This window comes from Vipera berus (assembly GCF_964194415.1).
Source record: "Vipera berus genome assembly, chromosome: 5".
Taxonomy (NCBI): Eukaryota; Metazoa; Chordata; class Lepidosauria; order Squamata; family Viperidae; genus Vipera; species Vipera berus.
This window is the reverse complement of record NC_138207.1, coordinates 36,105,707-36,133,257: the sequence shown is the minus strand read 5'-3', so window position 1 is coordinate 36,133,257 and position 27,551 is coordinate 36,105,707. Positions and strand designations below refer to the sequence as shown.

Sequence of the window (27,551 nt, the reverse complement as noted above, 5' to 3'; positions counted from 1 at the left end):
TCAGTAACAGTCATTCTTCCTGGAATTTACAAAATAGTGCAATTCTTATTTATGTCAAAGCCAATTTGCAAAAACTATTGAAATTTAATATTTGTAATAGAAAAGCCTGTTTTTAGGCCTATCCTAAAGGCAAAAGAAAAGTCCTTTGGGAAAAAGCCGAACAGGATAGTGTTTTGAATAAATAACATGTAGAGAGAATTGTTTTCCCCTCCATTAGGCTTTATTGCCTCAATTTGCCTAACAATAATGCTATCAATTTTTCTGGTAACATCAATGAAATTCCATTTTTATTTTTCCCATTCCCAAACAGCCTTGCATGTTTGGAGCACTCAACAAAATGTAACCTACTATGGTAATTTATAGCATTTTTAACAATATTTTTTTGGCTGTGGCAGGGGAACATCAAAGGCAATGTTTGCCTTTTCCATAGCTTTTCTCCAGGCCATATAAGATTATCTTGAGTAATGGGGATGATTCATTTGACATTTAATCTCCCGCATGATGGGTATTAATATTCTGCAGTAGAATATAAATGAAGCCTCAATTGCAACCAGAACAGCAAAATTAAAATCCAAATATAATGAATAGCATACTTTTTCTTATTGTTATAAATACCATAATTATGAATATCAAAAATAATTGGAGGAAAACAGGTGAGAGAGACAACACTAAAATATATAAATTCTGATATGCTGGTTACAGTTCTTGTCCAATACATGGGAATAACAAACAATTGTTAATTTGGCAGGTAAGAATATTATCAGCCCTTGAAGCGATATATTCTTTTTTAGAAATCTGAAGACCTGGAAAGAGGAAACACCATGCAAGTTAGCTATGGAATATAGGATTAAGACAATATATCTAGTGGCCTTATGTTTATAGTGCTTGCTTTATTACATTATTAATTTCATTTTTGTGAAATTAAATGGGTTTTCCCATCTCCATTTTATTACAATAACTAAGGTAATCTGATTATAAAACACCATTGTACTTTTTGATTGTCCAGAAAAGAATATCACAATAAGTTTCACAACTTGAGTCCAATGGCTTAATCCCCTCACAAATCAAATGCAACTATTTGAATTCAACTACTTAGACAATATGCAGGGAAATGTTGGCATTCTGGATTTTGCAAAACTACAACTAGAATCTGTTATCTTTGCAATGCTTCCTACTAATAATAAAAGAGTTAATGATAATGATGATGATGGGATGGATCTTGGAGGACATCTAGTCCACCCCCTTGCTCAGGTAGGAAACCCTATACCATTTCAGACAAATGGTTGTCCAGTCTCTTCTTAAAAACTTCCAGTGTTGGAGCATTCACAGCCTCTGGAGGCAGGTTGTTGCACTGATTAATTGTTCTGTCAGGAAATTTCTCCTTAGTTCTAGGTTGCTTCTCACCTTGATTAATTTGCTTCTTGTCCTGCCTTCATTCTATTGCTTTGGAGAATAGCTTGACTCCCTCTTCTTTGTGGCAACCCCTGAGATATTGGAGTTGTAATTTAGCAATGAGGCAATAGTTGGTTATCCATTGTGTACAATTTAACACAATTATACTATATTCAGCCATTCATTAATAAATGTGAAGTTATGTGTATATATGGAGTTATTGCCTGGAATATTCACCAGTGAATAATGGTAGAATAGTAGACCTCCTTATGTTTGTCAAGTTGGTTTCCCCTTCTTATCATTAGAGTATTCACCAGAACCTGCAGGATGTCCAATCAAAGAGACCCATATTTCAACAGACTCTTATAAATGTAATATGGATTAATGTAATACTGTTTTGTTATTATCATTTAACTTATAGTTGATTACTTCCTAACACCTTCATTGAATGTTGCTATTTGCCAATATGTAAAGTATTTGGACACTGTAATATAATAAACCATAAAAACTGAAGATTTCCCAAGCGACAATTTACCCAAGGCTTTAATTAAAATATTTCTTCAGAGTCAAGCATCATCCTACTTGTCTTTGTCAGTGCATAGAAACATGAGTGATGTTCAGCATTTGAAGAAGCCCATTATACATCCCTGAAAGCATTATCTTAACTGTGAAACTTTCTTAAGGACTGAAGGCTCTGTGTTATGCATATTATTTATTTTTAAATCACTCTTGTGATTCAGGGTCAGCCTGTGGATTCGACAGTTGGGTTGGATGATTCAGAGGAGGAGGAGGAGGAGGGGAGTTTTGGAGAGCCTGCAGAGGACAGTTCTGAGGCTTTGCAGAGCTCTCAGCCAGGCCCCTCTCATCTGGTTACTACGCAGACCCAGCTGTGTGAGCCTGACAGCGTGGATGAAGATGACTCACAGCTGGCCCTGTTCAAGGACGCTCAACACAGGAGGCAGTCAATCAGGAGTAAACAGAGGAAGGCAATGGGGCACCTCGGAAGGAGGCAGAGAGAAGCCACGCCTTGAACTGTTTTTAAAGGGGAATGTGTGGGAGGGCTGGTTTGCTGAAGGCAACCATTTGAATAGCTCCTGTTTTCATGGTTCGTGTTTTGTTTTGCTCAGTTTGCTCTGTTTTGTGTCAATAAATTTGGCAGGCTTAGTTCCAGCCTCTCGCCTTTTGTAAAGGGGTTGTCCCTGCCTTTTCTGCAGGGCCAGTAGTAGACTGGAACAGAACAATCACCATCTCAGACAAAAATGTTTTCCTTTTACTAAAGTATTAACTGTTACATATTAAACATATCAAATTATCACAATGTTTAGAGTAGGATAACATTCATGCCGTCAGTTAACACATTTCTATATCAAGTCTTCTGAAGTATTTACTTAGTATAACTACTTGACTCACATACAAATAAGAAATATCTGACTTATCTATTTTGTTTGTATTTTCACTCTTAATTCCTCTTTAATATTTTTTAATCTAATATTTGTCTTTTAATTTAAAAATAAATATTTAACAAATATTTATGCAGATATATATCTGGGATAACAATATTCCTATTATTGTTCAGTCCCAAACTTTATTTATTTGTTTATTTATTTATTGGATTTACATGCTACCCATCTCATTCTATATGAAATGTGCCTATTGGTATGCATATTTTTTTTTGCAAAGGCAAATATATACTTCCATTGTCCAAACTATCTGAACAAGTTTTCTTAACAAGTCTTCTAACTTTTCAAGTCACTTTTTGTAGATATTCTTATCTAAAACTCGAACGATGAAGTTTTGACTGTAATAGGCTTCATTTTATGACCTTGATGGTTCTTGAGATCTGTTTATATGGTATCGATAGATACCAGGAGCAAAGATTAAAAAATGTAGTTTGCTTTCTAACATATCCATTCCCTGCTATTTTCACAATTCCTATAATTTCATTAGCCAGCATCATGTACTTTAGCTAGCAGATTTTCTACATTTGACAATAATATTTTCACCTAATAATTCAACTGTATAAGGAGGCTTTATTTGTTACAGTGCTTCCTTCCTTTCTTCAGTTAAAACAACTTCTACCCAAACACAGCAATTGTGTGGAACCAGTGCTGGGATTCAGCCAGTTCGCACTGGTTCAATAGAACCAGTAGCTAAATTTTGTTGAGTTCAGAGAACCGGCTGAACCCACGCTGCTTCTGGAAGTCTGTTCTAGGCCTCGGAGGCCCAGGTCTGCATCCACGCAGAGAACCAGATATTAAGGTATTTGAATCCCACCACTGTGTAGGACCCACTAGAAATGAGATAGAATGATGGATCCAAATGGATCAACCACACCTTTTGCTGAGGCAGGATGCATCAAAACTGAGATGAAATGCTCTGTTAGGATAGTTTCTGTGTGATCATGTCAATTTTCACAAGAACTTTGTGTAAGATGAGACATTTTAACAATAATACACCCGATAGTTTATACTGAAAAAAGTAAACTGCTTATTATATAAATGGCTTGTAATATATTTGTAAATAATAAGTTATTATACATGTGGTAGAAGAGAATGTATATTTATATAATTGCACATAGACTTCGGAATTACTTTTAATTATGAAAATGCAGAACCAATGTCTGAATATTTGATATTTGTATTTGGTTTAAGCGTTCTATGTTACATTTTGATTTCCTTATAAAGTTTTTTCTTCTTTTATCCTTTTTCTCTTTTAATTTCTAATATGAATTTAATATAAGGGTTACAATACAAACAATAGCAATCCAAAAATTTAAATTATATATATACAAATAATACATATATACAGACCTTAATGATTGTCTATGCAAATGAGTGGCATGGTGGCCTAGTGGTGAAGTCACTCACCTCCCACTTGGAAGGTTGAGGGTTCAGTCTTAGGTAGTGGCAAATCTTTCCTTCCTAGGGTGCAAAGAAAAAAATATCTGCTGCGAACTCTATGTGGTGCCGGGAAGGGCATCCATCCAGTAAACGCTGAGCTCCATTCAGTGGCCCCAAAGTAAAGGATTACAGGATCATAAAAAGGGAGTAATGGTTGTCTATACAGACCAGTCAGCAAAATGTATGACTTCTGCTTTTGATATATTGCTTTTTGTAAATTAGTAATGAATGGTAATGTTTTGATAGTTATTCCTTAAATATAGATTTATGATACATCATAATGTTGCATTAATTGTTCTTAGACTGGTAGATGATACCATTAAGCTAGGCCTTATTCCAATAGGTATATCTCTTGCTAAAAATCCATATTTTTCACCAAATGACATTGTAGCCTGCATTTTTGAGGTCCATTGAATTTCATTATATTGTTTATGGGCTATTAGCGATCGTTCCTATTGTGGTAATGAATTATTATTTTAAACTTTTTAAAAATAATCTTAAAACTATTATTCATTCCACTTGCATTAAGCATTCTAAGTTCACGGTTTCAATTCAGTGCACTTTTATATATGTCCTTATTGATTAGAACTGTTATTTTTCATAATGATCCTGTAATGTAATGATAATGCAAGTAATAGTCCATATCTAATGATTTCTTGTCCAAGAACTAAACAAATTAATGTAATATATTTAGTATGAACTTCTAAGAAAATGGTTAAACTAGAACATTTACTTGTGCGTTTTATTGCCCATGTGGTAATAAAAGTGAACAGTTTACATCCTGGCTTGCTGAGTGGTGACTCTAGCGTATTCTCCAGCATTTCTCCTTCTCCGATCTTCTTCGATCAGTCTCCCTGTGAGGTAGGACAGATTTATGTCTTCCCTCTTGACCGCTTCGAGTGAAACAATGAAATTGCTCCAACTCCTGTCTAGAGAAGTAAAAATTATGGAGAGCATGCTCACATCAGACACAGGAAAATCTCTGGAAATCAATTCTGCCCTGAGTGCCTTTAATTTTGCAAGATGTTCAGGCATGCTGGCACCAAACTTCAGTTTGGTTGTATAAAGCTCAGTTGTATATCTGGTGATGGAACCAATGGTATTGCTGTTGAATAAATTGTATAACAGTTTCCAGACCTCAGCAGCTCTGAGACCAGCTGGAATGCTTGGGAACAAGTTATTGTCCAGAGAACTGAGTAGAGCAGAATAAGCCTGCAAGTGTCGCAGCTCTTCTTGACGTCCCCATGGGGGAGGGGGGGGGTTCCGAACCATTTGTAGAATCCCATTCTTTAAGAGATGTAGCTGTATATCTTTACTCCAACTGCTATAATTCTCCCCATCCAGCTGTAGTTTTTTAAAATCATTTGGCAAATTTGTTGCAGGAATACAGTCCTTATCAGACCCACTTTCAAAAATTTTTATCCAGCTGTCAGAGAAATGCCTAATAATATGTGGGCGAGATTCTTGTTTTTAATTCAGCCATTTGAATTTGGACAATATTTAAAAACTGCAAAAACTTGTTTAGTAGATCCAGGGAATACAGACAAATAAATAAATACATCTAAAAGTGTTTGGAGAGCTCAGATACAAGAGGAAAAGGAACTAAGTCACTTGCTTAAAATAAAAATGTAACAAAGACAGCTTAGCTAGATTAGAAACAGCATTTGCTATTTAATTTTGAAACACAACAATGGAAGGGTTTCTAAAATTGTAGGACAACAAAATTTGTACTGGCATTTGTAATAGGTTGCCTACTTCTTTGCACATTTGTTTCTTTTTCCTCCTGTCAGCATGTCTTTTATCATTGATTTTAAAGGAAGTATTCTAATAACAAAAAAATTGGCACCTGCAGTAACTTCAAAAATGTTTCACCATAGATTACACATATGTATAATGCAGCTGTCATTGGGAATAAATAATTGAGAAAACCTCCTTAAAATACAAACAAAAATAATGCTTTAATCCCTTAATTGTTTTATTGCTGATGTTATTTAGGCACGTTCTGCACTGATTAATAATATGGGCAACTGGTTGCCTTTTATCCTATTTTAGAGGAAGTGTCCAGTCTCTCAGTATTTGGTATCATCAATCATTCTGGACTAAATGTAGGAAATAGGAGTACAGGCAGTCCTTGACTTTAGTTTAGTTTAGTTTAGTTTAGTTTAGTTTATTAGACTTATATACCGCCCTTCTCCCGTAGGACTCAGGGCAGTTCACAAGATTTTTTAAAAGAAACAATACCACAATTACAAAATTTAAAACAATTAAAATGATTATATTAAACCTTGAATATAAAAATCCTAATTAAAAACCAATTAAAACCCCAATTAATACCCTCAGTCCAGGCCAGAAAGCTCAAAGAGCCAGGTCTTCAGGTCCCGGCGGAATTGGGACCATTGCTAAATGAAGTGGTCATTAAGTGAGTCATCACAAATGTTCAATTTTGCAACCTTTCTTTGTTGTGATTGTTAAGCAAATAACATGATTATTAAGTGAGTCCAGCTTCCCACATTGATTTTGCTTGACAGAAGTTGGTCAGGAAGGTTGCAAATGATGTTCATGTGAATCTGTGAGGTAGCAGTTGTCTTTAATATATCTCAGTTGCAAAGTGCCTGAATCATGATCCCGTCACTTTTTCAACATTGTCCTAACTTTGAATGGTCATTAAATATATGGTGATAGTTGTTGCTCTTTTTTTCTCTGCAGCCATTCAGATTTCCTCATCTGCTATCTCTCTTGTTTTTTTAATTCTCCATTTTTGGAGAGTTTTATAATACACATATACAAACACTGTTTACTATATTTCCTTCCTTCCTTGTTTAAATATCTAAAGGTTTTACAATCCATGAGGAAGCACAGTGTTCATATTTCTTCTATAAATTCTCCAGAGATCATATTATTTATTATAGTCTTTCTTGCAATGTTAGAAAAGTTAAATACATTGCTCCTGTGATTAAAATATTTAAGGTCAAGACATTGCTGTATTTTCTGTAAGGAGATTAAACTAACGTTGATAGGATTGACAATGTTTGGTGAAGCGGAATTAACCAAAGAATATGATCACAGTCTTTAATAATTGGGTAGAACTAACATGATGCCTGCATTAATTTTGACAGATAATGGTTTCTCTTGTAGGAAGGGTGTGGAGAATAAATTGTGGTCTTATATTCTAAGTCATTGCTGGTTTTGGATGTGAACAGGCAAAGCTAAATCAAAGACTTATTTGAAGCTCAAAAGGAATGTAATGGAATTCCCACTTAAATCAAGAGTAAAACAGTTCAATGGTCTTAAAGTAGCTAGGTATATTCAATAGTGATTTTGGAAACATTGTTACTGCTTATACAAAGAAAAACATAATAAGCCTGAATAAAATATCTCAGGGAGATTACTATGCTTCAGTGTTTCTGGGAATATGTTTAGCTGGTTTCAGACTGAAATGATACTTGATGTGAAAATGAGCAAAATACATTGCACCTTTGCACCAGGCAAAGTGGCGTTAGATCAGCTTTTTGCTCTTCAGCAGGTCATTAGAAAAATGTAAGAAAATTTAGTATATGTTTTTAGTGAATTTAGCAAAAGCATATGTTAAAACAAAGATACTTTCGCTTGCACAGAACATTTTGTGCAAATATTTGAAGGAGAAGTGAAAGGCTTGAAATGAGGGGAAGACACAGAACATTGCAGTTGGACAGAGTTATGAAATCCTCAAAAAGAGAAAGGAAAGAAATTCAAGAACAAAAAGTATATGAATTAGCTGCACATATGTGAAAATAAAGATTATTTGCAGGTATATGAAAGTATGGAGAGATATAGCATTTGGCGTTAGATTTAGATTTCATTTTGTTTCCTGGTTTTAATTTCTTTTGCTTACTAGTTCTTTCTGTATTGCATAAAACAACCCAAGGGAATAGTGGGATGTGTACATACTTTGCTTTTACTGGATGATAGCAGAAGTGATGGTTATTATTTTAGTATTATATTGTTCAGTTATATAATACCTGGCATGTCACATTTCATTTTGAAGACTTTTTTTCCCTTTCTTGGCTTTGGAAAAATCTTGAGAAACTGATATAATAATGATATATTTTAAGTTTAATTTCACTTACTCATGTAGCTAAAGATGGGATGTTCTTCAATTATCCAGTGAAAGTCATTGTATATATTATCAATTCTCATTTAGAAGCAAACATAAAAAACTAAAAAATGAAATTAGTTTCATTTTATACTAATAAAATATGCTTTCTTTTCAGTAAACAAACACAAGCCATGGATTGAAACATCATATCATGGAGTTATTACTGAAAACAATGATACGGTCATACTGGATCCTCCACTAGTTGCTTTGGATAAAGATGCTCCTGTTCCATATGCAGGTAACAAAAAACACACACACATGCAATGAACAACAGTGTGTTTGCTGAATGTTTTAGAACTTTATGTAACGTGAATTGTTTATAGTTGCAATGCATTCTTTTGATAACATTGTCAATATGTGACTGTTTAGTATTTCATTTTAGAACCATTTGGCTTGGAATGCAGTACTTTTATATTTGCTATAAATAGGATAATTCAACAATGTTGAAATGTTTTTGTAACAAATATATTTTTGAGAGCTCTCTTTATCTAAATTTTCCATCATGATTGTCTAACAAAATTCCTTTTGCATAACAGTTGATGAAGGGGATATCAATAATGTTTAAGATTATTTTTATTTAGCAAAACAAGTAATTGTTAGTGGATTTTTGGAAAGATTATTTAGGATGTCTTTCAACTGTATAATTCTAACCAATTTTCCATGTCACTTGTATTATGACCATTCAAGAAGTACGGTAAATCATCTTTCTTTAGAGAGAGAAATTAGTTGAAACGAGTAATTTAGGAAATGTTGAATATACTTAAAATATAACTAATGAATATAATAAAAAATAAAAAAAATGATGATAATAAATGTAAATTGAAGCTCAGAGGAACTTTTTATAAAAGCACTGTTACTACTTGGTTCTTTTGGTACTTTCTCCCTATTTAATATGAGAAGTTTTGCCTTTTTCATATTATTTATTTAATTTGGGTTATCAGGACTTTGGCAAAGAGACACTTTGAGGATATATGTTTTTCTAACTATCATTACTAGATTATTTTTAATAGCACTGTTTACAACATTTTTCATTTCATTCTTTTCACAATGGATTCCATTAGATTACCCTCAAATTCAATATTTTTGTTTTCCTTGTTTTCCTAGTTTTTAGTTTTCCTAATTTCCTAATTAATGAGGATACAACTTAAGTTGCTCTTCTTCAAATCCATTCTGAAATACCTTCATCATCCCAATTCATTGCTCTTGTCATATTACAGCATTAAAATATGTTAAGGATATAAACAAGTGAAAATATTTCTTATTCGGGGGAGGTAACGTATTGATCTTACTTACAACCACTTCTTATATGTCAACACAAAATTTTCTATTCCATAAATATGATCTGTTTGGGAACAAATATTCTTCATCTTCTCCCATGAATTTGTCTCCTAGACCTTATTGAATTTTATTTACAATTTATTTTTAGAGAACGTGCATGATCACAAGAAATAGTAACTTACAAATATTCATCAAAATATGTCAGAATCATATTGATTTTAAAAGCCTGGATAAATAAGAATATGTGAGCCTTGCAATTTTAGATACTGTACTCTTACAGGATTAAAGGTCTCATATGCAAATGGAGACCATTATAGAGACTAAAACTACAACTTCCCAGTTACTATTTGCTTGTTGTTTGAAAGGCTGACAGTACATAGCTACTTAAAACACTGCCTGACCTTAGTTGCTGCCACAATCCCTTTGAACTTGTAATCAGAGACCAATTTCTTTGATTATACCAAATTCTATAAATAATAAATAAGAGAACAAGAAAACTTTCTTTACCTGAAGGCTTTGGCTCCCATATAACCAGGAAGAAAGCCATCAAATAATCACAGTTATTACTATTAAAAAGTTCATAGAAACACACACACACAAAAGGGATTTCATTGGTGTCTGGAAAACAGTACAAAACTACCAGTAGTTAAATCATTCTTTTATAAAGAATCCTTGTTTTGTAAAAAAATTCCCATACCTCTGCCCCAGCAGCTGATAAGAAGTACAATTAAGCAAGAAGCTAAGTAGAATGCAAAGAATGACAAAGCAGTTATAAGTTCAAGATGATTTGGTTGCTTTGTGCCACAGCTATTTACTTTGCCTCTAAGGGCAATATGTCTTTCTATTTAAATTGGAAAAGCATATTTTGTCATTTATCCCAGCATTTCTATTTTGCAAATATATCCTCTCCCTTTAGTTGGTTATAATCTCCCCAACAATATCTCCCAGGACTTCCCTCTCTAGACAGATGCTGATCCAAGGTGAGGTTAATTATATTTCACTGCTGAAACAGATATTTATCAATGTCTTATCTTTCTCTCAAAGTACAAAAAACAGAGAACCTTGTTGAACCATTCATCCAGATCATAAGATGTTAAATATGTCCATTAATTTCTATCCATCGTCTATGGAGATTCTCAGTCATCCAGGTCATGTTTGTCCCAAAGGTGCTTTTTCAATCCTTCCATTCTTCACCATCCAGTCAGAGCTGAAGAACTTCTTGAATGAGAAACAAAATTTCTTCAAAAAAAAAACAACCTCAAGAAAGTCCAGTTGCCTTTTAAAAAGCACCTTTGGGACATCTCTATCCATTGTGCCATGAGAAACTGAAGACATAATAACTTCTTTTTTCAGATAATATTTGGCTTCTGGAAGTCCTAAACTGCAGATCACCAATAAATTTCAGAGTTCAAATTAAGTTCTAGTCATTTTGGAGAAAATGCTTTGCTTTGCTTTAGAAAGCCTGCTACATTTTTAAAGATACCTGATTCATATCTAAATTTGGATGAGTTCTATACACATCCCTAAAAATTCAAAAGTATTTTCATGAATCCAAAAGTAGCGTCAATCAGTTGCAATCAATATACTTAAAAGAATATTATTGCATTATATATAAAAATGGCTTTCACGAGGATAAAATGTATGAAGCTGGTGATGATGATACTGTTAAGATGAGTCCAATTAAACTATATACTATACTCCAGTTAATAAACTCCAGGTGCTTCAGCGTAAAAAGAACTAAAAAGATATTACCGATGGATTAGGAAAATTCTTGAGAAGCTTGTGAAAACTAATGAGGTTGTGCACTTGCCCTTCATTCTCCCAGTGGAGGTTATTTGATGGAGCAATCAGCATTTTCCTTCCTAAAATGATACCTTGAATAGAGATGGCTGACTGGATCATTTCAGTCTAAATACTGCTTGGAAATGGGGACACCCATCTGCTCAGACTTTTCATCCCAGAATAATGAATTAGAAATAGGGTAGAAATTCTCCTGAACTGTTGGATCTGACCTAGGTTTCTTTATGTTTGTCCTGAATGGCACTAGTATTTCAACTTGTCGTAGCTTTCTCTTCCTCACAGAAGTATATATACTTGTCAATGTCTAACCATTTGTCCCTTCTGTCTTGATAAACTAGGGCAATAAGAGATTGAGAATAAGAGATTGTCCTTAATCTGCCTGAAAATTTACCAACATCATTATGTCATGTCATGTAAGTTTATATTATGAAATGATGTGAAATGATAACTAAATGGCATTTGACAGTCATGCATTTCTGATTTTTTTAAAAAATAATTATTTCCAATTTGACTTATGGCCCTTGACTATATTATGCAATGAACATCACACATCAGGAAAGGCATTCATTATTCTGATCAAGACCATCTTGATAACCTGGATTTTGCAGATGATATTGTCCTATTTGAGGAAGATGAGATGAAATTACAAGTGATGACTGCCTTAGATGATTACAACAAGTGACGACTCCACTAGATGAAGAAGCAACCAAAATTGGTCTCAGAATAAGTGCCAAGAAATTGAAGATCATGTATGGGAACTCCACTGCACAGATAAAGGGAAATCACCTATTTACAACCCATTTGGGTAGTATAATAGCTCAAAATGGATCTGCAGAGATGGGCATCAAGTGCAGAATGTACTTGCGGTTACATTTGTTGTATGAAGAACAATCAAATCCCCAAGATAGCACTGAGATGGATACCCCCCCAATGCCAAATGACCAAAAGAATGGCCCTCAAAATACATGACAAAGAACATCACATGAGGAGACACTGAAGTACTCACTGACTGAAAATCCTGGAGATGCCTTGCTGCCTGATATAGGAGGATCTAATACTAATGCTAAAATCTGACTTTATTTGCAATGTAAATTGGTCATCATAAAATTTCAAGGACTTATATTGCTGCTTCCCAAGATCTATTCTAGGAAAGTTTTAATCTCAGAAAAGGTCTGTTCAATTACAGTGAAAATATCTAATGATAACTGAAAATTGTGATCTCTTCACTGCTGCTCTTAGTGTTTAAGAGTGGTTTTTTTTAATGAAATATAATTGACATCACTAGCTGTTTTTCACTGTTTGCAGTCTTATCACATTGTCTATCATTGCATCGTCTTCAGGTTCCCAAAAGAGCAGAAATTGATGTAGCTGTACAAATGAGTTGACAATATTTCATATTAACTATATCATAGCAAAAAGAGGTAACAAAGTTCACCTGCTAATTCCTATTAAAAAAATTCTTCAGTGATCTATGAAAAGAAGTTGGGATATATTAAATATGTAATTTCATGCCACTTGCATTGTATAAGCTGTATTGAATTCAAAGAAATGATTCTACAGTAAGTAACTTTAGTGATCAAGCCTTCATGGGTGTTTTTACTGAAAAATCTAAGTTTGTAAGTTATACTTATTAACTAGAAAATATTTGTTAATTAATTAATTAATTAGATTAAAACAAATAGTGTACATGAATTTTACCAGTTTAAACTATAGGGAACTAAGGTGGGCTGCAAAGGAAAGAAAAACCTTAAATATAATTTTGCCTTTATCTTTGAAAAAAATCATTATTGCTAGGTCTGACTTTTAATACCATAAAATGTACTTTGCTCTCTGTATTGTGTAATGGTCTAAATTTGCTCTGGTATTCATTTTTAAAAAAAAATGAATTGACTAATAACATTTCTACTGCCTAGCAAATTTAGCAATTGAGCAATGAAATATGTGAGATAATGAAGTTTTTGTTCCACTCAACAAAATGAAATTGTGATAAGGATTTTTATTTCTATCAAACCATATGTTTCAATTAATATTTCTCTGCTCTCAGTTAGATATTAAATTAATTGGCCCTATTTTTTAAATTAGTTTGGCTTGTCTCCCAGTTTAGCATAAATGGAGAGATGACAATTAACCTTACAATTTTTGAGTTGATAACAGATGTGCTATGAGTAAATGGGTTTTTGTCTTTCTTGGAACCAACAAATGTGAGGCTCAAATTAATCATTGAATTTAATATGTATCATTTAGGTATATCACAATTTCTAAAAGTAAAAAGGTAGTGGGTTCATTATTTAAGTCTTGTCCCTTTGTGATCCCAATTTGGACTGAATCTCAAGTTCTCCTTCTGCTATTCATATAATATTAATGCATTGATTGCAACTGGAATATGTATTAAGAAATTTATCATAAACCTGATTTAAACATAATTTATAAGATTCAGGTTTTTTTTTAATCCAGCATCAAAAATTTGAAGGAAAGTTTGATTTTTTTAAGAAATTCTCTTTGAGATACAACTGGGATATAGCAAATAAATTGTTTTAGTTAATTCTTCTTGATAAAATGAGTTTGAATGAACACTGTGATATTTTGATTAACTGTTATTTTCTACTGTAAACACCATAATAATCAAAGATCAACTGCCTCTAGTGAACCTTGGAAGCACATATAAACTAATTACCAAATTAAATTCTAACTACAGTCAAAAGGCCAGCAATCAGGTACACGTAATACAGATAAAAATGGAAATATGTAAGATGAAAAGGAGGAAGAAAGAAATTAGTATATATTATCTTACACAAGTGAGATAGATGATACATGTAAAATCTCAGAAACAAGCAACTTGGAAAATAAATCTGAAAAATTTAGATAGAAATGATAGGTAGAACTTGCCACAGAGGAAGGAGAACCTCTACAAAATGGTGCTGTACTCAGATTCCTTTAACTGGTCCAGAAGAAGCCATATTGGATGATATTAAAAGCTGCTGAGAGATCCATCAGGACAGATAGCTCACTTCCACCAAGAGCCTTCCAAGGTTATCTGCAAGTGTAGTAGCACTGTATCAATATTGTAGGCTACCATGAACACTGACTGGAGAGGGTCTATATAATCTGCTTCATCTAGGACTTTCATAGTCTTCATATTCCAACTTTCACTTCCACATTCCCAAGGTTTCTCTTTTTCTCTTTTCCTAAGCCAATGAATCTGTTTGTCTGAGCTACTAATAAATCACACCAAGCTAATCATCCACCAAAAACCATAATTAGGTATACCATAAAAGCCTTACACTCTCACAGCAGCGCACCAACCCCACCTCAGAATCTACTACATAATCTTTGTCAAAAGTTCTATCTTCAGACTATATAGGAATTGAAAATTGGGAAGTCATAGCAGTGCCCATGAATTTGTGCTAGGAAATTGAAAGCAACATTATTGTTGTTGTTCTTGTAAGTTGCGAAGTCATGTCCGACCCATCGTGACCCCATGGACAACGTTCCTCCAGGCCTTTCTGCCCTCTAGCATCTTCTGGAGTCCATTTAACCTCACGCCTACTGCTTCAGTGACTCCATCCAGCCACCTCATTCTCTGTTGTCCCCTTCTTCTTTTGCCCTCAATCTTTCCCAGTGAGTCCTTATTAGGTAGCCAAAGTATTTGAGTTTCAACTTCAGGATCTGGCCTTCTAAAGAGCAGTCAGGGTTGATCATCTCTAGGTCTGACCGGTTTGAACGCCTTGCAGTACAAGGAACTCGCAGGAGTCTTCTCCAGCACCATAGTTCAAAGGCCTCAATTCTTTGGCGCTCAGCCTTTGTTATGGTCCAAATTTCACAGCCATACAGTGCAACTGGGAAAACCATGGCCTTGACTATACGCACTTTTGTTGGTAGGGTGATTGGTAGGGTGGTAGGGTACAGCACAGAGACGGCATGGGTCGCACTGGTGAATGATCTCTGGCGGGCTCAGGACAGGGGATGTTCCTCTGTCCTAGTCCTTTTAGATCTCTCAGCGGCTTTCGATACCATCGACCATGGTATCCTACTGCGGCGTCTCAGGGGGTTGAGAGTGGGAGGCACTGTTTTGTGGTGGTTCTCCTCCTACCTCCTGGGCCACTCGCAGTCGGTGTTGACGGGTGGGCAGAGGTCCGCCACAAGATCTCTCGTTTGTGGAGTCCCTCAGGGGTCGGTCCTCTCTCCCCTCCTGTTCAACATCTACATGAAACCGCTGGGTGAGCTCATTCGTGGTTTCGGGGTAGGGTATCATCAGTACGCTGATGATACCCAACTTTTTCTTTCCACCCCGAACCAACCCAGTGATGCACTCGACGTGATGTCCCATTGCCTGGAGGCGGTCCGGGTTTGGATGGGGAGAAACAGGCTTCGTCTCAATCCTGCCAAGACTGAGTGGCTGTGCATACCGGCATCTCGGGTTAACCAGGTTGTTCCATCACTAATGATGGGGGGTGAGGTGTTACCCCCCATCGATAGGACTCGCAACTTGGGCGTCCTCTTGGATTCACGGCTCAATTTCGAAGACCATATAGGAGCCGTGACCAGGGGGGCTTTTGCCCAGCTTCGTCTGGTGTGCCAGTTGCGGCCCTATCTGGACCAAGATGCCCTACGCACAGTCATCCATGCGCTCGTGACCTCCCGGCTAGACTACTGCAACGCTCTCTACATGGGGCTGACCTTGAGGACCACGCAGAGGCTTCAACTGGTGCAGAATGCAGCTACGCAAGTTGTTATGGGAGTTTCCCGATACTCCCGTGTAACACCTCTTCTCCGTGAGCTGCATTGGCTTCCGGTTGCCCTCCGGGTGAGATTCAAGGTGCTGGTAATGACCTATAAAGCTCTAAATGGCTTGGGTCCGGATTATCTAAGGGAACACCTGCTGCCGGCATCAACTTCCCATCGTCCTGTGCGCTCCCAAAGGAAGGGCCTTCTCAGGGTGCCGTCAGTTAAGGAGTGCCGGCGGGTGATCCCCAGGGGGAGGGCATTCTCTGTGGGTGCACCTGCCCTTTGGAATGAATTACCGAAGGAACTTCGGACCGCCCCGATCTGCGTTCATTTCGCCTAGACCTGAAAACCTGGTTTTTTGATCTATCAGGCCTGGACTGAAGGGGTTTTAGCTTTTAATATTGTTTTAATTGTTGGGCTTAATTAATTTAATCTATTCTAATTTTATACTATTTTTATATTGTATTTTATGTTGCCCTGTAAACCGCCCTGAGTCCTTCGGGAATAGGGCGGTATAAAAATTTAAATAAATAAATAAATAAATAAATTTCTCTGCTTTTTAGTGTGCTGTGTAGATTTGCCATGGCTTTCCTCCACAGGAGGAAGCGTCTTTTAATTTCTTGGCTGCAGTCCCCATCTGCAGTGATCTTGGAGCCCAGGAAAATAAAATCTGTGACTACCTCCATTTCTTCCCCATCTATTTGCCAGGAATTGAGAGGGCTGGATGCCAGGATCTTGGTTTTCTTAATGTTGAGTTTCAAGTCCATTTTTGCAAGTCCTCCTTCACCCGCATCAAGAGGCTCTTTAGTTCCTCTTCACTTTCTGCCATTAGAGTGGTATCATCCGCATATCTTCGGTTGTTGACATTTCTCCCAGCAATCTTAATTCCAACTTTTGATTCATCTAGCCCTGCCTTTCTCATGATGTGCTCTGCATATAAGTTAAACAGGCAGGGTGACAGTAAACAGCCTTGCCGGACTCCTTTCCCAATTTTGAACCGATCAGTGGTTCCGTGTCCAGTTCTCACTGTTGCTTCTTGATCTGCATATAGGTTTCTCAAGAGACAAATAAGATGGTCTGGTATTCCCATCTCTTTAAGAACTTGCCAAAGTTTGTTGTGATCCATACAATCAAAGGCTTTAGCATAGTCAATGAAGCAGAAGTAGATATTTTTTCTGGAACTCCCTAGCTTTCTCCATGATCCAGTGAATATTGGCAATTTGATCTCTAGTTCCTCTGCTTCTTCGAAATCCTGCCTGTACTTCTGGTAGTTCTTGATCCACATACTGCTGGAGTCTAGCTTGTAGGATTTTAAGCATAACTTTACTAGCATGTGAAATGAGTGCAATGGAGTGATAGTTTGAACATTCTTTGGCGCTGCCTTTCTTTAGAATTGGAATATAAATTGATCTTTTCCAATCCTGTGGCCACTGTTGAGTTTTCCAAATTTGCTGGCAAGTTCATTGTAACACTTACTGCATCATCTTTTAAGATTTTGAATAGCTCAGCTGGAATACTGTCACCTCCACTATCTTTGTTGTTGCTCAGCTGTCCTAAGGCCTATTTCACTTGACATTCTAGGATGTCTGGCTTGAGGTCAGTGACCACCTCATCATGGTTATCAGGGACATTAAGCTCGTTCTTGTATAGTTCTTCTGTGTGGTTTTGCCACCTCTTCTTAATCTCTTTTGCTCTGTTAGGTCCCTGCCATTTTAGTCCTTTATCATGCCCATTTTTACATGAAACATTCTCTTCATATCTCCAATTTTCTTGAAGAGATCACTGGTCCTCCCTATTCTATTGTTTTCTTCTATTTCTTTGCACTGTTCATTTAAGAAGGCATTCTTATCTCTTCTAGCCATTCTCTGGAATTATGCATTCAATTGAGTGTATCTTTCTCTTTCTCCCTTGCCTTTAAGTTCCTTCCTTTCCTCAGCTATTTGCAAAGTTTCCTCAGTCAGCCATTTTGCTTTCTTGCTTTTCTTTTTCTTTGGGATGGTTTTAGTTGCTGCCTCTTGTACAATGTTGTGAGCCTCCATCCATAATTCTTTTTTTTAAATACAAGTTTTATTAATTTTTTAATTTTACATCCAGGTATTTATGAAGCAATACATTGGTTGGGTAGTTAAAAGTAAACAATAGCAAATAACAAAATCATTTGTAGATAGCTCAAGTTACATCAACAAGAATTCCCTCTCCGATTCCCTTAGTTATGATAACATAATCAAATTAATACATTTCTAATTGTTACACAATCAATTAGAACAATTTTCAGTATATTTTCTCTTATACATATCCATGTCCTGTTTTTGAATTTTACTTAATTGCAATAGAATATTTCAAAGTAGCCTGTAATATATAGAAGAAAACTTAATTTTCAGGTAACCCACATTTTCTCCATTTCATTATATAGTAATTATCCTGTGTAAAATACATTGTTCATTTCAGTGCATTTTTATTTTATACAAGGATATACTGTTTATCATCTTAATAGTTCACCAATTATTGAAAAAATATCTTTTGTTGTATCCTTTCAGATTCTATAATATAAATCAATTCTAATAGCTAACCTTCCTTTCTTTTAGAAGTCTAGAAGTTGAATATATATAAAAAGTTTATATCTTTTAAAAGTTTCCCTTAGCCCATTAAGAGAAATTTTAATCTCTGTCATTACAACAAATATATTCTATTTATCATATTAATAGTTCATCAATTAAAATAATGTTTTTATTATATCATTTCAAATTCTATAATATAATTCAAAATTATGTTCTAATCGCTAATTTTGCTTTCCCTTAAAGATCTAAAACCTAAGTATAGAATCAGTATATATCTTTTAAAGATTCCCCTTAGCCCATTAAAAGAAATTTTAAGATCTATCATTACAAGTCCCAACAGAAAGACAAATCCAATCTTTTAAATCTAACTCTCGCCTTCTTTTTGTGCCAATCAGGCTTCCATATCAGTGTCTTTAGATTCTCAACTGTGTCTCCCTTTCTTCCAACACACATTGTTTGAATCTATGGAGACCATCCAATTGTCAGTTTTGCAAAGAAAGTGTCCTCTTTGTAATCATTAAGATGTTGCTTTAATAGATCAATTTTCGATGTTTGGTATGGTATAGTTGTCAATAGTTCAGTCTGGTCTTCTTCTTCTTCCAATTCCATCTGGTTTAGATAAGAGGGGATGATCGATGTTATAGTTATTATTTGGTTGGCAAAGTTCTCAATGTACTATATTTGAAAGCTTTTGGTATCTTCCGTCTTAGTGTTGCTTTCTTCAGCTTCTATTATTTTTTGAATTGTAGGTTTTATAGTTAAAATCGAGATTTGGGCATCAAGATTCTCAATAGATTGTATTTGTTGTTCTTTAGGGTCCTCCTATTTTGATGTTAATTTCCTCTTCTTCTGTTTGTTTTTGGATTGTCAATTCATCATTTTAAGTCAAAGTTTCATTTGGTAGATTTAAGCTGTCAGATTTATCTTGCAGTCTGGTTTTTGTTTGCTCAGCCAGTGCCAAAATTGTTTCAAGTATCAGTTTATAGTTAAGTGGTGGAATATAATCCTCCATTTCTTTGATGTTTACAGGTAGGTCTTCCGTGGAGGCTATTTTAATAAGAGTCAGTGGGTGTCCACCTCCACTATTCCTAGAGATTGTTTTTGGTGCCATGTGTTCCCAATTCTTATCTTTAAAGATAGTGTCAAGGACAAATCTGTGTTTTAGCAAGCTCTCACAATAAAGGAAAGGTTTAGTTGCTATACCAGGTTTCACCACAAGATGTCATCAATAGCATATAAAATAAGATGTAAAATCTTTTTCCAGACTAATATGAGGCTTTTATCCAATTAATCAGTATTTTTCTTTTCCTCTTCTTTCACAGCTTAAGCAGAAAATGGGGTAGTAGGTACCTGCATAAATAAAAGTTTTTTAATAGCCCAGGAATTTCAAAAGTACAAATAAGGTTGCTTAATTTTTTAGCTTAGTTATTGGTTTCTTTTAAAGCTTTAAAAATTTTGTTTCCCAAGTAAGCAGTTGCCGATCTTTCAAAAGAGGAGAGGAGATTTTCAAAAAGGTCCCACAGGAAAGTAGTTAGGGGAATAAGAAAGGTAAGGTCTCACCCAGATCCTCCAGATTGCTTCATTGTGCCTGATGGTGCTTTTGGGTTTTTGGCAGGGAACAGCTTAAGATGGCCGATCTCTTCTTCTTTGGGCCAGAGGAGCTGCTCTGGATCAAATGGAGGGCTGCCACCCTTCCGTGATCACAAGGAGGGCTTCCTCACCATGTTCGCCCCTCCAGGGTGACATTCGACCCTTTTCAGGGTCCTCCAAGGAAGATAGATCGGACAGCGGGGAGAGGCTTCTTCCCGTGTGTCTGCAAGCACCACGCACGCAAACTGGAAGCCCATAATTCTTCAGGAACTCTGTGTATCAGATCTAATTCCTTAAATCTATTTGTCACCTCTACTGTGCATTCATCAGGGATATGATTTAGTTCATATCTGAGTGGCCTAGTACTTTTCCCTACTTTCTTCAATTTAAGCCTAAATTTTGCAACAAGAAGCTCATGATCTGAGCCACAGTCAGCTCTGGTCTTGTTTTTACTGACTGTATAGAGCTTCCCCATCTTTGGCTGCAGAGCACATAGTCAATCTGATTTCTGTGTTGGCTGTTTGGTGATGTCCATGTGTAGAGCTGTCTCTTAGGTTAAGGTTAGGGTTAGGGTTAGGGTTAGGGTTAGGAACAGAGCGTTTGCTAGGACCATCGTATTCTCTTGACAAAATTCTATCAATCTGTGCCCTGCTTCATTTTGTATTCCAAGGCCAAACTTGTCTGTTATTCCAGTTATCTTTTGGCTTCCTACTTTAGCATTCCAATCCCCCATGATGATAAGGACATCATTTTTTTGGTGTTAGTTCTATAAGGTGCTGTAGGGCTTCATAAACTATTCAATTTCATCCTCTTCAGCACCAGTGGTTGGGGTATAGACTAGGACTACTGTGCTATTGAATGGTTTGCCTTGGATTTGCACTGAGATCATTCTGTCATTTTGGGGGTTGTATCCCAGTATTGCTTTTCCTACTCTTTTATTGACTATGAAGGCTACTCCATTTCTTCTGAGAGATTCTTGCCCGCAGTAGTATACCTGATGGTCATCTGAATCAAATTCACCCATTCCTGTCCATTTTAGTTCGCTGATTCCTAAGATGTCAATGTTCAGTCTTGTCATCTCTTGTTGGACCGCGTCCAGCTTGCCTTGATTCATGGATCTTACATTCCAGGTTCCTATGGAGAATAAATCTTTACAGCAGTGGACTTTCCTTTCACCACCAGATGCATCCACAGTTGAGCATCCTTTCGGCTTTGGCCCAGTCACTTCATTCTTTCTGGCGCTACTAGTACTAGCCCTCTGCTCTTCCCCAGTAGAATATTGGACGCCTTCTGACCTGAGGGGCTCATCTTCCAGCATCATATCATTTTGCCTTTTGGTACTGTCCATAGGGTTTTCATGGCAAAGATATTGGAGTGGGTTGCCATTTCCTTCTCCAGTGGATCACATTTTGTCAGAACTCTCTGCTATGACCTGTCTATCTTGGGTGGCCCTGCATGGCATAGCTCATAGTGTCATTGAGTTATGCAAGCCCCTTCACCACGACAGGGCAGTCATCCATAAAGGAGAAAACAACATGGTAGTAGCTACCATGAATATTTAAGAAATACTTTAAACAAATCTGTTGTTTCTGTTCTGTTGTTGATATTCTGTTCTGTTGGTTAATGTCCAAAGTTATGTACTTTTAACTTTTCTGGAGACCCTTCACTATCTTGTCCTGGAACCTCTCATCTTCACAGATGCACTTCAGTGTAGCGCCTTAAGAGTGTTAAGTTTCTTCTCCAATTAGAGAAACAAGATGTATGTTGAAACAGAAACATGGGTAGTCTTTGAACATTTGTTCAGTGGGTGTTAAAGCTATGACTGGTGCTAAACAAGTGATACTTCAGACAATACTCAGGTCCTAGTCACCTCATGGCTTGACTATTTCTAATAATTCTACATGGGGCTGCCTTTGAAGACCATTCAAAAGCTTCAAATGATCCAGAATGCAGTGGTATATGAGTGATAATACCTCTACTGTATAAGCCTCATCTGCTTTCTGGTATAATTCAGTGTGTTGTTTATAACCCACAAAGCTCTATATGGCATAGGGCTTGGTTATTTGAGAGACGACCTATCTCTGGTGTTATCTACCTCACCAATATGAAACACTGAGGCTGGCTTACATCAGGTCCCTTCAATTAAACAGTTTCATCTTTCAGGACCTAAGCAACACTCCTTCTCTGTTGGGGTACCTGCCCTCTGTAATGAAGTTTCCCTTGACACCAGCTCATTCCCATCACGATAGCTTTCTGAATAGCTTTGAAGGTCTGGCTGTTGTCCTATAACTTCTGCTAAGGTGGCTGGAGACTTTTGTGAATTCTTTTGTTGTCTAAAATTGGTTTTTATCTGCTTTTACTTCTTTGGTTTTGGGTCTTTTTTTTCTTTTGCTTGTCATATTTTTGAATTGAGTTGTTTGTTTGTTTGTTTGGTCATATTGTGAGCCACCCAGAGTTGTTTAAAGTTGAGTAGTGCCTGAATTGAATGCATTAAATTAAGTTGATCACAAAAATCCAGAGTTTTATTTGAGAGACAAATGACCAGGCTCAAATTATCCTCTTATACACATTATGTGGAGGGACCTAGGTCTCTTGAGAAATGTAAAAAATTGGGAAAGGTGAGAAGAAAAGGTAAAAGAGGATGAGCAGTCGCAATATAGAAGGATTCAATTATGGACATGGGTACACTGTTGGAAGATCTGAATATCCAGCTTTGAGACAGGTCATTCTCGAGAAAAAAATATGTTTGTGGTTGCTAAGAGATGACACTATTTATTTATTTATTTTAGCATCTGGCAAGAGCTGACATTAACTCAATATCTTTAAGCATCAGTAATTGCCCTTTTCCCTTTTAGAATATATGAAGCATAAGTGTACCAAAATAAATAGTTAAAACACAGAGTATTTAACACAATATTTGTTTAAACCATGCTATGCTTTAATTAACTGACAAATGAACATTTTATATACTCATTACTTTTAAACGTGGGCTTCTGCTAAAATGTAGCAGAAGTTAAATTATTGGTTTCTAACTGGGCTCAACAAATATAGTGTACTTTCCTAAGAAGATTAGAAGATTGCAGCCACTGTATGAAATTATAGACTTGGAAGCAATCCAAGAATTTTAACATAGACACGATATAAGCCAGCATAGCAAAAATGAAAATTTAATGTAAGGTTTTAGTGAAATAAAATAGAGATATTGTTGCAATTTACAAAATGGGATAGAAAAGTTGACAATAAGAAATACCACTCATTGGCAATGTGGGATTTCAAATCACAATAAAAAAGCTCAAATGGAAAGTGTCTATTTAATTTAGATAATACAAGTTTCCAGCATAATTAAGAATCTGGGAAGTGTACAGAATGGAAAAGCTTTAAGCAGAAGCGCTTCTTAAATGAGCAATATATGAAAGAGTACAAATTCAAATAAATTGAAAAGCAATAATAAGGCAAAGGAGAAAATAAATAATATATTTGATTAATGTTTAAACCAATAATTAAACAACTAACTACAACAAAGGAGCTGGTAGAAGATTAAGGAAACAATTACTAAACAAGAACTGGAATTTTTAGAGAAATATAGATTTATTTGCAAACAGATTTTTTTCCCATTAAGTCAATATAGTAGGAATGAAGTTGGTAACTGATACAATTTCTCTGTGAAATTAGTATTTCTCAAGAGAATTAGGTTATTTATTTGTGCAGTATCTCTCATTGATTCCATGTGGGTTCTCAGCAGTTTAAAATTGTACAGCATGGCTAGTAAAGAGCACAAGATGGGATAGGCCCAGTTCTCTTCCTAAGTACATGATAGGGATTCTGTTTATGGGTTATTCAGTATTCCCATTGCTACCACTGATCTATTGGAAAAAAATGAAATGCCCTGATCAGGTTCCTTCTGCTTCACACTACCTTGTAAGGGCTTTCACAGCCTAAGCCACTAAATGATGAAGAGGGAAAACTAACTTGGACATGTCATGCTGTAGTTTGGAGACATGTAATCAGAATACAGAATACAGCCATAAGTGAATATGGCTTTCCTATTGACTTTGCTTGTCAGAAGTTCATAAAAAGTGATCACATGACTCCAGGACACTGCAACCATCATAAATATGAACCAGTTGCCAAGAGTGAATTTTGGTCATATGATCACAATTTTTCACAGTTACAACCATGCAATGGTTGTAAGCATGAAGAATGGGCATAAATTACTTTTTTCAGTGCCATTGTAACTTTGAATGGTCACTAAACAAATGTTTATAAATCAAGGACTACTTGTACTTGAGAGGAGGAGAAACTACAGTTTTAAGAAGTACACATTAAAAAAATAGCATTTCTATAGACCAGGATGAAGTTAAGAAAAGTCATGAAGTTGTTCTATGAGTAAATAATTAGAGTTGGAAATGAGCTTATATTTCATTAAAAATTCCAGTGATAAAATGGATAATCATTGCTACATTTCTGCAACCATCGTGATCAATATGCCTGTAATCTCTGAATGAAACTGCTACCTTCAGGCCACGGAATATTAAAATGGTCATATAGATAATATTCACAGTATGTCTCCTACTATAATATGTGCAGTAGTGCTTAAAAGTTTGTTAAACTTTTGAACTTGTGAATTTCCAATATAATCTGCATAAATGTGACCAAAATGCGAAATATCCAGTTAACAAATGAATCACAAACATTATATTGTTCATTTATTTACTGAGAAAATAATCCAAAACTACATATGGTGAAATAACATTCTTGAAGAATACTGACTACTCTTCCCTTTCTATTGATTTATTTCTTAACTTACAGAATAACAGAACAACAGAGTTGGAAGGGACTTTGAAGGTCTTCTAGTCAGCCCTCATATAGAATTTCAGACAAATAGAAACCCTATAGAATTTCAGACAAATGGTTATCCAAGCTCTTCTTAAAAAGCTCCAGTGTTGGAGCATCCACAACTTCTGGAGGCAAGTTGTTCCTCTAGAACTTGTGAGTGGCCCACAACTGATATGTTCAACACATTCAACAGACTTTAGGATTGTTGGAACACACAGACAATACATAATGTTAAAAGTATGATAGGAGTTATAAAACAGCTTTAAATCTTTTGATAAACATTTAAATATAGTGTTGACATTTTGAATAATGAATATAAACTCAGCCTTGATGGGGCCAATTGGCTCCTTAGGTCAGAAGGTTAGGTGTGTTCTGCTGCCCTTGGATGTGTTTCTTTGTGAGTAGTGTTATTGATTCATCATTGGACACTGTAGTTGTATGCTGTGGTTTTGTCTTGTAATTTTTGTATGCCACTTAAAATCACTGTTATAAGATAGATAAGTATATAAATTATTTAATATACACATAATATGTGCATTCTTCCTTTTTGTTTTGTCAAGAGAAGGTGCATTTTTGTGTTGCTCTTGGAGGTACAGGAAACTTGACTTCACTGAGACACATTGAAGAAATGATGTGATTGATTTTATGTCAAAATTAAGTACTTCTTCATGCTTATCACATCTCTATTATAGTATATTGGATTTTAAATAGTATAATAAAAATGCACATTCAGTGAATCCTACTTGCTTTTTCAATCGAACCACATTTAGGAAGAGATGGTATGATATAGTCAAGTGCTAATGAAAAAGTGAAACTATTTTGCCTGACGCTGCCTGAGGCACATCATCTGAAAGAGAGGTCATAGCCAGTTGGAAACACTGAGATGATTTGTTCATTTCTTGCTTGCAGATGTGTACAAAAATAATACAAAATAGTAGTGCTTTGTTGCCTTTTCTACTCTTTCTATTGGAAAATGGAGATTTCTTAGATAACCCTATAATATTTCAGGATGCTATGTAATGCCCTCTCCTTTCCTGGCAAAAAGAACATCAAATTAAAGATTTCTTGTGCTCCAATGTTCCTTGAAAACGAGGGTACCAAGACATTATCACCTGAAAATCAGAATGGATCTTCCCCAGGAATTCCATGATAACAACTTCCCATTCAAAGAAGTGTGAAAAAGTATTACTGTATTGTTACTTCCGACTGATCATCCCAGCAACAAATCTAAAAGCATCCCAGCGGGTTTTAAAAAACTATATAGTCTGTTTGAGAAGTCCACACGAGAGAGGCATATTGCTGAAGTTTATCTGGTAGCTGAAGTGATGTAATGAATCTTGCCATTTAAAATGTTCATTTGCTTTTGCAAAAATGTATGTGTGGTGATGTGTATAATGCTGTTGGGATAAAAATGGTGACCTTTTTAGAAATTACAGTTATAAAAATGAACAGAAGTTCCCACTCTCATTTATATAAAAGAACAATAACAGAAGCTTGGTTGAGGCTTTAAAGAGCTGAAGAACATGACATGTCCTATCTTTTGGTATTTCAATATCTCACCCCAAATCATAATGTAACCTGAGTCATTGAAATCCAGGCTAAACCTGGCAAAAAGTTAATCACTGGGATGGATTAGTTATATCATCCATTTACTCCTTTTCAAGTCTATAACTTAAAAAATCTCCAGTGTGAAAAATCTCTAGTGTCATGGATATTAAGTTAATATAGCAAAACTACACAATCGTAGCCTAAACTGGTGCTTCATATACTTCATATACAAAATACTTAAGTATTTATATATATGTATATTACAAATCTTATATATAGTTAGTTTTCAAATGGGAAAGCATTTGGGAACCAGGCCACACAAGTGGGTGAGTAGACATGCGCATGAGAAACCAGCCTCCCTGCTGCCACTACTGCTGTTCCGTGGAACTGGAAAAGTTGGGGACTGCTACTTTACTGTATATCTTCAAATTTACAATAGGAAATTTCCAGGACAATATATATGTTCTAAAGATACATGGTACATATGTTAGCATATTCTTTCCACAATACATGTAATGTTTTAAAATTCAGTTATGTGTACTTTTTATTTATTTATTTTTATTTTATTTTTATTACATTTATATCCCGCCCTTCTCCGAAGACTCAGGGCGGCTTACAAGCTTAGCAGTAGCCTTCATTCTATGTATATGCCTGCTTGTTAGGGCTTTCACACACCCCCCAAGCGGCATTATTACAAAGTCAGCTTATTGCCCCCAACAATCTGGGTCCTCATTTTACCTACCTCGGAAGGATGGAAGGCTGAGTCAACCTTGAGCCTGGTGGGATGCG

General features: G+C 35.7%; 1 protein-coding gene across 1 annotated transcript in view; it reads left to right on the top strand.

Moving 5' to 3' along the window:
• Nucleotides 1–27,551, top strand: part of CLSTN2 (calsyntenin 2) — a gene marked incomplete at both ends in the record, with an annotated part of 273,204 nt that overhangs the window by 70,254 nt on the left and 175,399 nt on the right. The window contains one exon of the mRNA XM_081328917.1: nucleotides 8,543–8,665. Within this exon, the coding sequence (XP_081185043.1) occupies nucleotides 8,543–8,665 (123 nt within the window). The remainder of the gene's footprint in view (nucleotides 1–8,542; nucleotides 8,666–27,551) is intronic.